The sequence below is a fragment of the Antedon bifida genome, chromosome 6 (genome assembly GCF_963402885.1).
Source record: "Antedon bifida chromosome 6, ecAntBifi1.1, whole genome shotgun sequence".
Classification (NCBI taxonomy): Eukaryota; Metazoa; Echinodermata; class Crinoidea; order Comatulida; family Antedonidae; genus Antedon; species Antedon bifida.
Window position 1 is genome coordinate 18,777,079 of NC_136231.1, and position 18,018 is coordinate 18,795,096.

At 32.4% G+C, this 18,018-nt stretch overlaps 2 protein-coding genes across 2 annotated transcripts; both read right to left on the reverse strand.

Moving 5' to 3' along the window:
* Nucleotides 1-52: 52 nt before the first annotated feature.
* LOC144845686 (uncharacterized) lies at nucleotides 53-8,585 on the reverse strand. The gene is made up of 13 exons (XM_078703114.1): nucleotides 8,366-8,585; nucleotides 7,826-8,061; nucleotides 7,094-7,217; nucleotides 6,358-6,452; nucleotides 5,981-6,170; nucleotides 5,294-5,397; nucleotides 3,815-3,856; nucleotides 3,037-3,169; nucleotides 2,631-2,866; nucleotides 1,948-2,068; nucleotides 1,328-1,422; nucleotides 971-1,160; nucleotides 53-599 (listed from the first exon to the last, which is right to left on the reverse strand). Exons 1-13 carry the CDS (start codon nucleotides 8,496-8,498, stop codon nucleotides 490-492), a joined length of 1,809 nt encoding a protein of 602 aa, XP_078559240.1. The 5' UTR covers nucleotides 8,499-8,585; the 3' UTR covers nucleotides 53-489.
* LOC144845687 (sulfotransferase 1B1-like) lies at nucleotides 8,561-15,638 on the reverse strand. The gene is made up of 7 exons (XM_078703115.1): nucleotides 15,491-15,638; nucleotides 13,514-13,746; nucleotides 12,965-13,091; nucleotides 12,235-12,329; nucleotides 11,811-12,000; nucleotides 11,492-11,583; nucleotides 8,561-8,596 (listed from the first exon to the last, which is right to left on the reverse strand). The coding sequence occupies exons 1-7, from the start codon at nucleotides 15,636-15,638 to the stop codon at nucleotides 8,561-8,563; spliced, it is 921 nt and encodes a 306-aa protein (XP_078559241.1).
* Nucleotides 15,639-18,018: the final 2,380 nt, after the last annotated feature.

Here is an 18,018-nt window from a genome sequence, read left to right on the forward strand (position 1 = left end):
AAAAATGGACTATTATTTAATTTTATTTCGTAAAAGCCATGCACAAATGATTTTAAGTTATTTAATCTTTGTTGTTATATATAATATATAGAAAATCATAAGAATATATAGTATATAAGCTGGCCGTACATTTCAAATAATGATTTCAATTAAAATATGATGAATGAAAAAAAGTACGTTACCACTTGCCAATATATCATTATTATCAAAAAGAACATTTTAATATTTATATTGTATATTTATAATGTGTAGTTTTTTTCTACCAGAATTGCGATGACTCGCTGTTGGTGTGGAGGACTGAAAAAAAAATCAAAACATTATTCTTAAGTCACAGGTATATAATTGTGTGTGGACACGACTTATAGTGTTACGGTAAACAAAATACTATATTGCTGACACGGACACCGGGCCCGTTCGCTCTAAATACATAAATAATGGTAAAAAGCTGCAACGCTCTCTATTGAGCAGATTTAGCATCCAAGTTAAGCACTATTCAAAGTCAAATAGTAGGCCCGTTCCATGAAGATTCTCTCTGATCTTAGCATCAAACTGCTCATTTTGAGCCACTGTGAAGTGGTTCTTCCAGTCACCAATTTCACCTAAATATAAATAAATGTATTAATAAGAATGTTTTCAGACAATAACAATTTATATTTGCCATTACATGTTTATTTCCATTTTATTATTTATTCTTCTTCTTTTGAACATTTTCTTTCGACAAAAATCACTCTTATTCTATTCCTATTCTATTTTCCACTACTGCAATTTTATTTAGATTTTATCTGAGTTTCGCTTTTTTCTCACCGGCAAAAGTAGAAGTTAAGCAAAACACTCAGGAATCATACTTATTGTTCGCAGAAAGGTTGGCAAAAGGAAATATGAATGCACATGTGCATAAACCATTATGATATCTCTATGCATAAACTATCGATTCTTCTAATAATTCGCTGGGTGAAAAAACAAGCTTTACCTTTTCGGATATACGATGCCTTTCCAAATATTCTAGTGAGAAACACTCCTCCTGGTACATTCTTCTCAATGTTATCATACGTTTTTTTCATATTGTTCACCTCCGAGTGATGAACAACAAGTTTAAGTTGTTCGTCAGTTAGATTGCACTCCAGGTGATCGGCAAACCTGACAATCGACCCTCTAGGATCCTAAAAATAACAATCATTTAGGAACATCAACTTTTAAAATTATATTCAAAAGTAGGAAAGATTGAGATTACAATCTTCCTTGAGTAGAAACAATTAATAAGGATATACACTTTACCATGAATATTATAGAATAGCGAATAGATTCTCCAATAGGCTTCCTTACATACCTTTTTCATATCCTCATACTTCATGAACAAAACGTTCGAATCATTCCGATGTTTCCAGAAATCCAAAACATGTGTGAAGAACCCTCCGTATGTTACTTTAAAAAAATACATTACAGTAGCTTTAACTTTGTTTAGTTTTCAATATAAAATGTTATTATATGTAAACATTATATTTACATAAAATTTGTAACCACTGATCAAGATAATGTTAAAATCATTCCGTGTAGACATCATTGTTTGTCCGAGAAAAGGTAAGTATGTTTGAATGTCATCAAAATTGACAGCGGATAATAGTTTCATTAACAAGACCAGAGGTTATTTGATAAAATTCGGTCAGTATAAGTTAGTGTCGAATACACTCCATATAGTGTTTTTTCTGATTCCTTTAATTAGTTCCGCAATTCGGTTCATCGGATACACAGCTGAACCACCACAAAATAACAACTGACATTAATGGTGTTCGGACGAATCGGTGAAAATAAAACGCGAAAGTGAATTTCAGAATGTTTCGACAGGGTGTATGAACAAAATGTCATCGCTGACCAACACGATCAAATACACATCATCGATAGTGTAAAAAGTAAAAATAATGGAATGATTACATAATAGAAGTTTCTTACAATCCTCTTGTTTTGTCCATTCTTCGACAAATTCTTCCCATCCCGATGCAGTGTCCATTTCCTTAAGCGCATGGTAAATGGATACCCCACAGTCCTTAGGATTTCGGGCTACATAAATCACCTAAGACGAGTTTAAGTCACGTAATTATTAATACTACTGATTCAAATGCATCACTTTAGAAAAAATATTTAGATAAGATTCCGATAAGTTACAGTACGTGTATATAGCATAAATGCATTTACAGACCGAAACGATCATGGAAATAAGAGGTAAAAGTGTGAGATATGTTAAACCAATTATATGACGATTAATAAAGAAACTGGCCTATTTTATATTATAGAGAAGGTGTAAAACGAGGATGCGTCCATTTGCCTATTTTATGGTCACTTTAGCACTGACGCAGATCATAAAAAACTGGGGCAAAGATTAAAGAAAAACTAGGAAAAAATGAATATGTGTCCGTGTTTTAATCATCTTTGTTTACGATAGGCCGCGCCTATCTATAAAACATACTATGAACATTATCATTCGGAAGTAATCATACAAGAATGAATTCCGGGGAAACATGACTTGTACTATGCATGTAAAACGTACGTTTTATCAGGTGTTTATCAGGTAATGAAATCAGATAGGCCTATATAATAACTTAATATCATAAGTATTAAACAATCTGCTTCCTTGCCTTAGGTTTCTTTGTAAACACTTGTGGAGGAAGAAAGGATTCTGGCAGGTGGCTTACAATAACCCTTCGATCAATCTTTGCTTCCAACTTTTTGTAAAAAGGTTCAAAAGATGTCATGTCAGTTTTGTTCTTTAGGTATGCCATTTCCAACGAAGATTCCATACAGGTACGGTCTATTTTGTCCGGATCGCCACCAGTCAAGATTAGGTTGGTAATTTCAAATAACCAGTGTATACCTTTGAAATATATTCATTAAAATTATGTGAGCTAAGCTAAATAAAAATAGGATTACGTATACCATAACACTAACATTGTGGAAAAGTTTAAATCAGAAATCTACATTAAACTCAAAGCATCGACAAAATAAAATACTTTATTTGTCAATAGATTGCCTTAAAGAATTTACCACACTTGGGATAAGTCACCAAAAAGATGTCATCGGGTCTAACGTCAAACGTTGCCATGGCATCTAAGTTTCCAGGAGGAACCATCATGCTGAACTTGACTCCTTTGTAGTTATGCTCTTGTTTCATTTTGATCTGAAAAAATACAATTTAAATCGGGTCAATGTTTTCATTTACTTTGAAACTCTTTCAACCAGACTTTAAGATGCTGAACATTAAGTGCATGTTTTACTGGTGAGGCTCAGCCAACATTCACTACGCTGGTGATACCAGGTGTGGAGAAGCAAGGATCTTCAAAGTAGATATTTATCTAAACAAATCTACTAATGTTTTGTTGAATGAGTAGGTTGCTGTATTTTGGAAGATTTAATTGACTGTTCCATTCAAACTTTCATTGGGGATGGATGGAAATGGATTAGCGGACTGTGGGCTAATGGATTATAGAGGATGGATTTTGTGTTGAACTATTTTATCGACTATGAGCGATGTACGGATACATTATATTGAAATTACAATAATTCACTAACAATAGCCATTGAAGTAGCTAACTGAACCATTTATTAAGTTACATTCATGTATATGTAGTTACAATAAAGAGAAAACATACTATATTGAAAAGGGATCCAATAACAATTGTGTGAACTGAACCGCGAATAGCCTAAATTTAATATTTAAAGGATCTGTACTTGTAGAAAATAATGTAGTAAAGCCGTCGCCGTTATTATTTGGAAAGCCGAGCTTTCCTCAAATTACTCTTTTAAAAATAACTAGTAGACTTACCTTACTTTTTATGAAATGAGAGCTGGTATTCTTAAACGCACCCTGACGTTAAATATACTAGTACTAGTATTTATAACAAGAAAGTTGTTATTGGCTTAGTTCACCAGTTCTTGTCATGTATTGGTTCATTGAATAGAGTGCGTCCTCGCTATTAAAGTTAATGTTATACTTTATTGAGGGCGTCGTTGCAACGCACCGGGGGGGGGGGGGGGGGGGGGTGTCTTCGTGGTACCATGGGCAAACGGAATAGAATGACTTGATGCACAACAGGGACAGTTTTAAAAAAGTATTAAATCGTAAATATTTTACTGTGTTTAGTGGAATATTATTGATAGGCCTATAAAACATTTAAAACAATATTTCGTTACTGAGTGGATAAAGAATATATTTAAAAATTGTTCTTCCCATCCTCTTCCCCATCCCTCAACTCTAATGTTATATACAAAACACAAATTGGGTTTGTTCAAATAAAAAAATTTGACTCATTTTTAGGCCTAATTCCCAGGGTGCTTTTAGTTGACTACATTAATCATCGTGTCTATTTATTCGTTTCTGAAAACGACAATGTATTTATAGTCCTGCGGTACGTACATTTGAAATCGCCATTTTTTTTACGCTGAAATTACTGTGTATTCGAGAACCATCTGTGGACACGACCTAGATGGTACGCGAGCGAAGCGAGCGTACCATCTAGTACTACTAAGTTTAACTTACTAAGATCTGATTGCTCCGGATATTAACATGATTATTGCTAATGGAAATTGAATATTATATCAAGTTGTTATCTACATTGTTGTGGTTCTTTTTTGTTTTCAATAATCGAATGGGACACTCAAACCTTGGTGTGTTTTCATTCATTCATTCATTCATTTATTCGGTCAAAATCAACATACAATACATGATTACATAACAATGTTACAATACAAAAAGTTAAAACTTGAGACTCACAATTAAAAAGAAGGAAAAAATGGCTTTAAAATGGTTTAAAAGTGGCATAAAAAACAGCATTAAAACAGAATACCGTTCAGTACCATAGTTAAAAAAGTCATTAAAAATACAAGTTATAAAAAGACAATAGAATATTAAAAAGCGTTCAGTTAAAAAGCAAGCAGCAGAATAAAGTTATGAACATTAAGAATAAAACAGTTAAGTTGATTTCGACCAGGATAGCCCAAAAAAACAATTACCTAGGTTTATTTCCGTTGGGGTCCTGTAAATTAAATTATTTTATTCTATATATTTACCGGTTTTCTCTTTTGTTCGCTAAGTATTCTTTAACCAGTTTTCTAAATATCCCAACACTCATGGTGTTTTTTTATGTCGTTTGGTAATTTGTTCCAGTCATTAGCCTAATGGCTGTAGCATAAAAAGTTCCATCGATAGCTTTGGATGCTTTTGGCGGAATGAAGTTGAATTCACTTTGTCGTGTACCGTAATCTTTTTAACGATTGCTTTTTTTACTATTTGCTTGCATTATTCAAAATCAAATACTAATCCGGTGGCATGTAGATTCTCTCTGATAACAGCATCAAACTGCTCATTTTGAGCAACGGTGAAGTGGTTCTTCCAGTCACCAATTTGACCTTAAGATAGAAAAGATATTTGCTGTTGGAATATGTAAGTACAATTACATGGAAAGTTAACTGGAAGACCAGATATTGTAAATGAAATAATACAACAATTTCTATTACGGTAGCCTGTATACCACTATGTTATTTTCCGAGAATTATATTTGCTGGGAAAAATCGCGCTACCCTTACTCTCCACTTGCAACAGAAACGATTTATTCTGATGCGTGTCTCTGCTGTCGAGCTGATCAATTCGCAATGGGTGCATGAGTGATTATAAGCTTGTACAAATGTTTTACTTGATGCAATATTTTTTGTATTTCGATGTTTGTTAAGAGGCAACTGCCTCTTTGAGTTATAGTAATTGATTTGCTTTAGTTGCCCCTGATCATTGTGCTTTGTTTCTGTTCTGTATCTGTTTATTGGTCGAATAAATAAATGAAATGAAAATGAGATCTTCTTGTTTTTCATATTTTTTTCATCGACCTCATTTTTCTGAAGCAAGCCCAAGGATCTAGAATTCGTTGCGCAAACGTGTCAGCTGGAAATAAGTGAATATGCATGTGCCTAAAATAACACTTTAATCGCAACAACCAACCTTTTCGGATAAACGGTGCTTTTCCCAATATTTTTGTCAGAAACACTCCTCCGGGTATATTCTTCTCAATGTTATCATACGTTGTTTTCATATTGTTCACTTCCGAGTGATGAACAACAAGTTTAAGTTTTTCGTCAGTTAGATCGCACTCTAGGTGATCGGCAAACCTGACAATCGACCCTCTAGGATCCTAAAAATAACAAACAAACCAACACCAATATTTAAATACCCTTAGTTTACTAATGTGATTTTAGGCCTATATCATTATAACCAAGATCTTCTATGAATTGACAAATTAACACTGTAGCTAGGTATGAGAAACATTCAATGGAATGTCTTTTATTTAATACTCCACACTATACAAACTATATCCATACCTTTTTCATATCTTCATACTTCATGAACAAAAAGTTTGAATCATGTCGATGTTTCCAGAAATCCAAAACGTGTGTAAAGAATCCACCGAATAGTACTGGAAACAAAATATTTGTAACACAGTGGATTAAACATGCATTCTAATCAGAAGCTGTATTAACAACGAAGAGAGCCTTTTACGTCAATTTTAATTAATGTTAGCTTCAAAATAACCTTAATAATTAATTCTTACGTACAATGATTACTTTTCTTAAATCCTACCTGATGACGAAGTCTATTCTATGATATAAAATAATCACATGTTACTTTCGATAGAATATATGAATTTATATAAAAAATGATTGTCACAGACATTACTATACCTACGGAAATTATACATAACAAATACAAGAGTTATCAATTGTCGGCAAGCTAAAAGTAATATAACATTATTCTTCTTTAGTTCTTTATTCTTAGATTATTATATCTTTTTTGTATTAGTACTTTTTACAATTAAAACAAAAATAATTTACACACAAAAAATGAGTCTCAAATGGATTAATTTTTTCCATCATTTCCTCAAAGATCACAATGTGATATTTAAGGAATGTGGAAGAATGAGCAGAAACTTGTTACACTTCTAAACAAAAAGCAAAAAGAAAAATGGTAGCCCTAACCTTTTTTCATACACCATTTGGTATAATTAGTTGTGTATTAAGCATGTATGTGTATATGTACAAGTATGTTAAGTTTTCTTACAATCATCTTGTTTTGTCCATTCATCAACAAATCCATCCCAATCTGAATCCGGCATTCCAATTTCTTTAAAAGCATGATACATAGACACGCCACAATCCTTAGGATTTCGAGTTACATAGATCACCTATAAGAGAAGTAGACATATGTCCACACTTGTTCTGTTGAATCATCCGCCGTTCAATTGTTTGTACGATTTTCCAACAAAACGGTACCCTCTTTCGTTCCGGGACTGAGTCATTTTTGGGTCATTCGAAATAATAAAGAGAACGCCTCCACACGATTTTCCAAATCATGGTGTTGGTTGTATAGGAATATGAAATAACGCCATTATACTGTAAAATTTAGTACTTTAAAATTAGTGTTAAGTGTGTCGAAAAGGGGAATTAATGAATGATAAAACATGGAGGCTCCATTGATATACTGTTGTACACTTCAATATGCTTTAAAAAAACACAGAAACAACTATGCGTGGTGGCCTCCTTTCATCCTGTCTGCACCAGACTTGTTCTTCCTTTTGTTCATTTCCATTCAGATTCACTCAGTTGGAAATACAAAATAACTATACAAAAATGAATGTTTTGAACGGGGATTATTTTTTCCTTACAAGTATTTTTATTTTGACAAAAGAGATTTTTTTTCTCTATACCGTATACAGCGGATAAATTATAGGAAGTTTTTGATCAATTGCAATAAGGTAAAAGGTATACTACAAATTAAAATATGAATGTTTACCTTAGGTTTCTTGGTAAATATTTGAGGTGGTAGTAGGGATTTGGGCAGGTGGGTGAGAATTACTCTACGACTTGTTTTTGCCTCCAATGTTTTATAATAAGGCACAGTAGATGTGAAGTCAGTTATGTCCTTTAAGTATGACATTTCTAAACAGGCTTCCATACAGGTACGGTCTATTTTGTCTGGATCACCACCAGTAAGAATTAAATTGATAATTTCACATGCCCAGTGTGTGCCTAAATTAAAAACATATAAAACAGTCTCGGTAATAAAGTTCATTTCGCAAGCTATATAGACCAATGTATACAGCTGTATAGTTAAATTTAACTAATCATAACTTAATAATACTGACAGAGCATTATTACAGTAGTATCTATTCAAGACTTCTATTTTACTGACTTCCATCGATGGTCACTTGGGTGTATCTATATGATATCTATCAGCTGTAGAATAGGTTAAAAGTTATGTCTATTTCAATATTTTATAACATTAATCAATGTGTCAACATTAATTTGGTCATTTTTTACCTTATCTACTTACCACACTTAGCGTAAGTCACCAAGAAGATATCATCGGCTCGAACTTCAAACGTTGACATGGCATCCAAGTTTTCAGGGGGAACAAACAACATGTTAAATTTAAAACCTTTGTAGTGGTAGAAGCCTTCTTCCATTTTGATGTAGAATCAATGTTACAGTTCCACAAGATAGATTCAGATTAACTGATCTGAGTCGTTTATTTTGAAACTAAGCCCGATTGAAAGAAGGTTATCTGAATAGTGTTCCACGCCAATGCTCAGTATAATTGTATTACAAGGTCAACTTGTAGTTGTGTTGGAAGAATGGATATATGAGATAGGGGTGCGGGTGAGAGAAACTGAAAACAAAATATCGACACACTAATTCGAAATGTTTAGCTTATGGTTTTAGTCGGCCGTTGTATACCGAGATAAATACTGTATTAAAAACAAGTATATAATGTTTGCGTTCTTCTCGAAAGCATGTGACGAATTAATTAGGGCAAGCCGTAGTTAAAAAATTATAAGCCGAATTTCCTCCGGAAAGAAAGAGGCACTTAACTAAGTACCCTCCGGAAAGAAAGGGAACATACTAAAGACTATGTTAAACTTAATGTAGGCCTGCTTCTAAACAATAGTGAGCGCCAATTAAGTTTCAAGGATTTGAAAATTAGAAAGTATAAATGTACAATTAAAAATAACTAAAGATCTCGGCAACACATTCAAACAACCTCACACAATTTAAACGTACATCTCTACAATTTTAAAACTACTATTACTACTACTACTACTACGCGTATTTTAAAGTAATTCATTGTAACATAGCAAGCCTAATTCATATATTTTTCAAAAAAAAAAATATATAATTCTTAAGCTCTGTTTACACTATCAAAATTTACGTGACAAAAAAAGGTGATGTGTATATGGATAAAATGATGACGTCATATCACTACCATAATTATTTGGGCACATCAAATCAAATTCGTTTGATAGTGTAGACAGAGCTTTAAAGATAGACAAATAAAACAATTACATTGTTTCAAAACAAAAATGTTCACCCTTTATAAGAAATATTAATTATAAATGCTTTTAATCATCTATATTCAAAATATTACAAATGAATGCTTGTGTCAACAATAATAGTCACATCAATTACAACATTAAGTTGAGTTTAACAATTGTCGTTAAGAATGGAACTGATGTATAAAACTTGAATGTTTAATGACAACAATATTATCGATGTATTTTGATGAGAGGAAACGTGGCCATGTTTCAATGGAGAATGTTTAGTGCAATTAGTTTACCTAACGATATATAAATTAGTTAACTCTCACTACAACACTGTCTATCTATCATTTTAATAATTATCTATAACTGACTTTGTTAGTTAACTTCATGTCAGTCTTTTACTTGGATTTCCATTTAGATCTAATTCCCTGAAACTCTCACAGCTTATTAAGCGACTTATTTAAAAGGTCAATCGGGACAAAAAAGTTCCATAGGCGCGAGGCTAAGCGCGATGATGTAAATTTACATTACTATACTATATTATATATAACACCTAAATAAATTCCTGTCATTTGATTGGACGAATCTGGGTCACATGGCGTGTAATAGTACGCACTATTAAACGATTGTTTAATACCGTAGTACCCTTTTTCGTGTACGAAAAAAAAAATCTTTTCCCGTTTTGTTTTAAAGTATTGCTTTTGAAATACAACAGCACCACCTATTTTGTACTTTTGCCGCGATTTGAATGTTTTATGACTGCGATGCAAGATATAGGCCTACTATGTACTAATTTGTATCAAAAGGCATTTAAATTAGCTTTAGATCGTTTGTAGGATTTTGATTAATTAATGGAACATCTCTACAAGACGTGGAATCGTTGGAAAAATAATTAGCCTAGGCCTAGATGAGTTCCAATTGTCTGTCGAAGTTTTCCTTTCAGCCAAGCTAGTACTAGGTCTAGCCTAGGCCTCCTAGGCTAGAGGCCTTAGTATTAGGCTAGGCCTAGCCTAGGCGTTTTAGCCTTGCTAGGCCTAGGATTGTTTGGTCGTTTGTTGACATAATTAACACTAAATACTAAATAGGTGTGTTTATAAAATCCATATAAATATAACATTTAATATAATATTAAAAAAAACAAATGTTACTGTTTTAATCAATGTGAATCAAATGTAGGCCTTGGCTAGGGCTACCTTTTATTTGAATGACGGGAATCTATTTAGATGATTTAAAACAAATAATAGGTGTCTGGATTACGTCCCAGAAATCGGTGGATCCTAAAACAAATTTGTGTTTCTCAACACAAACAAAATGTAAAACAAAGGCTAAAGCATATATGAATGTTTTGATTCCACAATTCTCTGGACTACGTTGGCCCTACCAAATGAAGCATACAGATAACATAAAGATACAAAAATGTGTACAATTAAATAAAGAACTGTAAACGTAAGACAGAACATATGAAAATTAGAAACTAAATAAAAAGGATAAAAAAATGTACAAAACAATATAAGGTCTATAATAGTAAATTATTAAAATTCAATTAAAAAAATATAGGCTATAGGCCTATACACTGAATAAGTATTATTGGCTGAGTATTTTGCTGAAGTAGTCAAACGTTTTTTTAAGAACGGTGGCTAAACAAAATACTTTATTTATCAAATTGGTTATTACAATGTGAGATTTAAGACGTACAATAAAGCAAATTGACAGAAGGTGTTTCTTGAGTAAAACCATGGAATATTTAAAAAAACATCAATAGTTTATTGTTTAAAGTTGTTAATAGTCGCATATGTTCTTGCTCAACACTGCACTGGTGTATATAATTGGCTAATGTCATTTTTCGATAGTCTGGTCTCTTTGTGGTGAATCGCTTTTTGAGGCTTAGAATGGTGGTATCTTGAGTGAATCACGGATCTATAAATTAATTTATAGGTCCACGAGTGAATCTATACGGAAGTTGTGAGTATAGTTTAAAATATAAAAGATATAAAATATTAAACACTACTTATCGATTCCAAATCACCATAAACATATTTTAGTAATTTAAGTTATGAGAATTATTCATTGAAAAAATGAAGGACTATCGTTTTAGGTCATTAGTTCAATTGAGTATTAATGTATTATTCAAAATCATACACTAGGCCTGTTCCGTGAAGATTCTCTCTGATCACAGCATCAAACTGCTCATTTTGAGCAACAGTGAAGTGGTTCTTCCAGTCACCAATTTGACCTATATCAAAACAATTTGCAAACATTAAAACCCAAATGATGAGGCAATAACTAACTTGTCATTTCGCCTGATCAGTGAAAATAATCTTAACAAAGAATAATAATAATGTTTTTCTAAGAGAATACAAATTGTGTAAAGTATACTTAAAACAAATTCCATGAAAGCACTGAAATTCAATAATTTTTACTAATCTTTAGTGTGGTGAAAGAACCTATACAGTCACTTACCTTTTCGGATAAATGGAACTTTTCCCATTGCTTTTGTTATAAACACGCCTCCTTGTACCCTTTTCTCAAAATTGTCATATGATTTCTTCATATTTTTTACTTCAGAGTGATGAACTACCTTGTCAAGTTCTTCATCCGTTAGAGTGCGCTCTAGATGATCGGCAAACTTAACGATCGATCCTCTTGGATCCTAAAAATAAAATAATAAAAAAAAAACATTATTGAACACAATACTGATGCTTTGCAACTCAATTCACGTAGTCACTTTCGATACTCTACAAAGACCATCCGGCCATTTAGCAAAATGTTCTGTTATATCTAGAACAAAACATGTATGTTTAAAACAATACAATTTAATTACTTGGAAAATAATGATCATTAAATTCTTTGAAAAGGGAATTCATTTGGCCTAATCTCAGAATACCTTTTTCATATCTTCATACTTCATAAACAAAAAGTTCGAATCGTGTCGATGTTTCCAGAAATCCAGAACATTTGTGAAAAATCCTCCCATTACCACTATAAATAAAAGTGAACATTCAGTATTCTGCAGAAGATATTATAACACACCTGTGTATATTTACGGTTTGGTTACTTTTGTATCATATGGCGTTCAATTTCATTTATATTGCACGGAAAAAAAATTATATTTTAAATTGTTCTATTGCATGAACACGTGGAAGCTGGAGATATATGATCATGTAAAAACGTACATTTTGAATAAAAGGATGCTTATAACTGTGAAGCATTCGTATAAAGCTCTGTTTACACTATCAAACTAGTTTGACAAAAACAAGTGTGATGTGCTCAAATATGGTAGTGACATGTCCAAATAATGGTAGTGATATGACATCATCATGTCCATATAGGCAAATCACATTTTGTTGTCACATAAAGTTTGATATATATATATCTTCACTTGCACTGATTAAGGGCTAGTGTTGCCCGAAAGCTCTGCTAACATTTTCTGGCTGTTTTACTTTATCGTTTTGATTTAGCTTTTCGCTTTTTTTTTGGTATCTCCATTGAGATCATCCAGCCGCTGATACCCATAGCATTGTCATTTTTTCAGTATTTTGCCTTTGGATTTATATATATATAAATATAAAACAAGTATTTCTTGCATTACAATTTACAGAATAAAGTATACTTACTGTCTTCTTGTTTTATCCAGTTATCAATATATCCATTCCAACTTCCCTCCTCAATTACACCAAGTCCTAAAGCAAAGTGGTACATGGATACTCCACAATCCTTAGGATTTCTCGTCACACAGATCACCTATAAAGCACAATATAAAATGAAAAGCCTGCTGCAGATCTAAAAGCTAAAACATAATATACAATATAATACGTTTAATAGTACTTAACAATAAACTAAAATGCCAGAAAATTACGAGAAAACAATTTAATAAGTTTTAAATTTCTTTAAATTAGCAATTGAAGGAAGAATGGGGCTCAAAAGAGCGATAACCATAAGTGTACGGTTGCAGACGAGATGGATGTAAGCAAGTAGATAGTTGAACTAGATCACAGATAATACACGGATGAATAGCCAGCGAAGGATTATGCAAGAATTACAAGAGCAAAATATTATAGTTGACAGGAACACAATGAATATGTGATGTGTTTCTTGATCGGACAGAAAAAAACCACTAGATTGACAATTGTATTTCAATATTGCCTGATTGAAAATCTTTTTACCTTAGGTTTCTTGGTAAACACTTGAGGAGGAAGTACGGATTTGGGAAGGTGGGTGAGAATAACTCTACGCGTTTTAATTGTTTCCAACTTTTTGTAAAAGGGACCAAAGATAATGTCAGTTTTGTCCTTTAAGTATGACATTTCCAGAGGTGATTCTATACAGGTACGATCTATTTTATCTGGATCACCACCAGTCAGAATTAGATGGATAATTTCAGATGTCCAGCGAGTACCTAGGAAAACGAGAAAAAAACCACAAAATACTGTATGTTATTGATTTCATGTACCTTCAAGGGCATAAGAAGTAAAAATTCACCCACTTTTCCTGCTTTCAAAATAATGGAGAACAATACATCTTGATTTCTGCCTTACAATTGTTATCGTTAGTTCCAACCCTGTCTTGGGATACAGCTTCACGTACTTCTGGCCCCTAGATATGGCACATATTAAACAGAAAACTTGGGTCGGTCTTCTCATATCAGGGGCCGTCGCAGGACTATTTTAAGAGGGTTTCCAGGGCTGTAGACAATGAGTATTTGAGCCACGGGACCTCCATCGTGGGGCCTGTGGCGAAGCAAATTGTTAAATGACACCCCTAGATGGCCGCAAATGGTACTCTCGCATGTAAAATTCATTTATAGTTCGCCGGAAATGTCACTCTTAGTGCGCTAGCAAACAGAGGATTGTAGCCTATCCGCCGGTAATAAAACATACGGGACTACAATAGGATAACATTTTTTTATTCAATGCTAACGTCACTGGAAAGTCCCTAATGAAGGTACTTCTGGTACGATAATACATTCTAATAACTATAATCAATTAATGCAAATTAATTATCAATAATTTTAAAAAGTTATTCAAAAATATGAAGCTGCTGCTATAAATATATTGAGCAAAACGTTAAATTGTATTATTTTGAATTAAATACTAAATAAAGTCAGATGTTAAAACCACAATTTCCACTATAGACTGTACAAAAGTGTTTAAACCACACTCCAAAATAAAAAAAAGAAAATAATGCTAGGAAATTTGCAGAAAGAAGCAAACTTGGCTCTGCTACCGGTATAACACGGTTCAAATTTTGTAACGTCCATAAATTACTACCGAAACTCGGCCTAATATTTACGGACGTACGGAAGTTAAATAAGGTACGACAAGCATCGGAAATACAAAACAATACGCACAATTATGATTTGGCCTTAAATTATGGAAAACTCTCGGCAAAACGCAATAATTAAGGACAAACGATTATTAATAAAAGGAATGAATAGGATATATTTCGTTTGTCGATGAATTTTTATTTTGACGCAAAGTTCATGTGTGAATGGATGCTTGATCCATTAGATAATGGCGCTAGTAACACTGCTATGCATGGGTAATTTGTGAATGACGTAGTAGGCTACATACATGACCCAAGTCCGGTTAATAGTGTAACAGCAAGTTCATTTTGGCTTTTTATTAAATTGAAAAAAGCTTTTTACAAATGGTTTATTCAAATTCAACACTGTAATTAATCCCTCACTATTTAAATACAATTTTATTATTATACTATTATATTGTTGAAAAATAGATTGCGTGATATGAAAATGTATTGATAGTAACTTAACAAAGATACGTTTTAGTCTGATTATTGAAGCGGTTAATAGATTATTTTTGTAGCGTTCCATTTAAAATAAAAAAATAAAAGAAATATTTTGGTTGTGAAGGTTGTTAAATTTATTGGCGCCAGGATTACTTCTTTTACTAATTTTCACCAAAGCTAGCAACAAAACTTCTATAACATATACTGTAAATATATATGGATATTGTATACGATGAAACTGGGACTTAAATTTTAAGTTAGTGGCCGAAACATTTAGTATGAACTTAAGGGTGTTGCCCGGGCCACTAGGGCAACACCCCTAGGTCCGCCCCTGCATTTGTTACTATAGTTGTACGAAATAACTTTTAGTTATAAAAATCTTAACAACAATTTACCACACTTTGCGTAAGTCACCAAAAATATATCATCAGGCCTAACTTCAAACGTTGCCATTGCATCCAAGTTTCCAGGAGGAGTATATAGCATGTCAAACTTAATTCCTTTGTAGTGATAGTACCCTTTATGTACTAGATCTGCCGTCATTTTCAACCTGTAGAAAAGCATAAAACTACTGTATTAACTATTGGTGTATTTTTTAGAGTAAAAATACCATCTATTCTAAGGCTTTTAGCACAAGTATTCTGGAATAGACATGACAGTTGCGTGAACATTTGTCAGCGGTGTCTGACATCATCAATACCGACCTCAGTTACGGTTAGGCCTACATCATATATTTTCACCTTAATTAAACGTGGATCGCAAAGTGAACTAACTTTACCGCCGACGGTTAAAACTCTACCGATGACATCTGAGAAATTGTGTTTAAAACCTTTGATTGATAATATCATCGTAAGACAGAAATATGGAACAATATCGTAAAGGCCTGCTAAAATGTTGTAGAATATACCTATCGCGGTACACATTGAACAGCTGATAGAGTAGCCTAAGTAAACCGACACGGAGTTAGTGACATGCCTTTTACATTGTATCTACCTATTTATATATAGATACTGCCTGCATAGCTTACGCCAAACTGGTTTCTGGGAAAAATAAATATTCCCAGTCACTTTTTATGTCGTAAACAATAAAAAATAAACATAGTTAGTCAAGCTATTGGTACTAAAATCTAGCTTTAACAGACTAGGTGACATACTTACCGGGTGTCACGAAACCTAAGATCACGAAGGCTAAATCAAACGGCCCTAGCAAAGACAGCTTATATAGGTCCATGCTTAGACCACCACCATTATTATTATTAACAATTCATTCATTCAATTCATCGTCTTTGTATATCATCTATTGTTATGCAAATTAGTTAGCCAGAAGGCTAAATAAAAGTATAAAGAGAAAATAAAAGAAAAAACATTTAAATGAAAGGAACGGATTGTACAAAAAGAAACTAAAGAGCAAAAAGTACAATACTTAACTTTGATGGAGTGTTATTATTTATTATTAGTATTATTATCAATGTTATTAATATGTTATTTTTAAAGAAAATATTATTAGACCTATTATTAAAAATGTCATTTAATTTAAATATTATATTGTTTATTATTATTTAATTATTTATGTTCTTATTAATACTGTATATCATTTAATTATGTTATGAGTTATGATCTTTATTTGTTATTTAGTTAAAGTGGTACAGTATTATTTTTATTATTATTTCGATTTTCCTAATTTTAATATTTAATCTTATTTTTAGTGTTTTATTAACCATTTTACCTCAAATTATAATCCTGATTTAATTGTGTTTTTAAAGTTTTGTAAATATAAATTTAAAGTCTCCATGCAGCAGTTAAGTGTTGTTTACAATGATGATACAAAATACAGATATAAATAAAATGCCTAAAATGAACAGAAATTACATTTGCAAAATTAACAAATTACATTATAAAGTTAAACATAAGAAATAAATGAATGACAAGGCATTTTAAAATCAACTGATACAGTAAAAAAAAAACCAAAAAAAAAACAACAACAGAAATTTACACTATGCAAGTCTTACTCTGCAATACAGAACGGAAATCTGGTACAATCTCTAGATCTATTAATTGATAATTGCGGAGCGCTTTTTCCATGCTCTTTTGGCATATATTTTGCAAAATTTATCAAGTATTAGATGGGTTTCTTTACTGAACACATGATAGTCACTTCCAAGTGTTCGGTGTATTTTAACATCAGTATTAGAGTTTATGAATAAGTGCCAAATATGATTAAGGTTAGAAGATTGCAATTGTAGTTTTAATCTCATGGTTTCTTCTTTTTAGTGTGAAATTAAAGGGTCTCTAAATAATGCTAGATGAATCTCGCTTGTCATTGGTCAACTCGTTTGCGTTTTGTCTCGACGTCCTTGCTGGCGTTCTATAGTTGGAATCAAAGCTAGCTATAAATTAGATGTGATTTTTTTAGCAATGCTGAACATTCGCACTTATGTAGTTTACAATTTTCGCACCCAAATGGTCTTTTAACTTTCAGTAACTACTTTGGCCATTGGAACAATTTTATTTGGACAGAAATGCTATATATAGGCCTAGTGTAGGCCTAAAACCAGTAACTGTGGCTTATGTTAACCATGGGAAATATTGTTAGGGAAAACATGAATACTACATTAGGAAAAATCATTAAATATTTCGCATTTAAGGAAAATGCCTCACAAGTTTTAACCTACTGTAAACACAGCACTTTATTTTTTCATAAAAATCATCATACAAAGCTCATAGTTCAACCATTGAGTTATAGCTCTAGGGTTGAAAAAACCCAAAATTCTACTGTGGCCTACTATGTTATTAACCCAGTACAGAGACGCTGAAATCAATATACACATAAAATACCATTTATTTTTTACCTAAAATTACATTACACAATGAAATTCTATATAAAGCATTGGATATCAGGTTATGTGGTCTTTTAGTTCCATGAT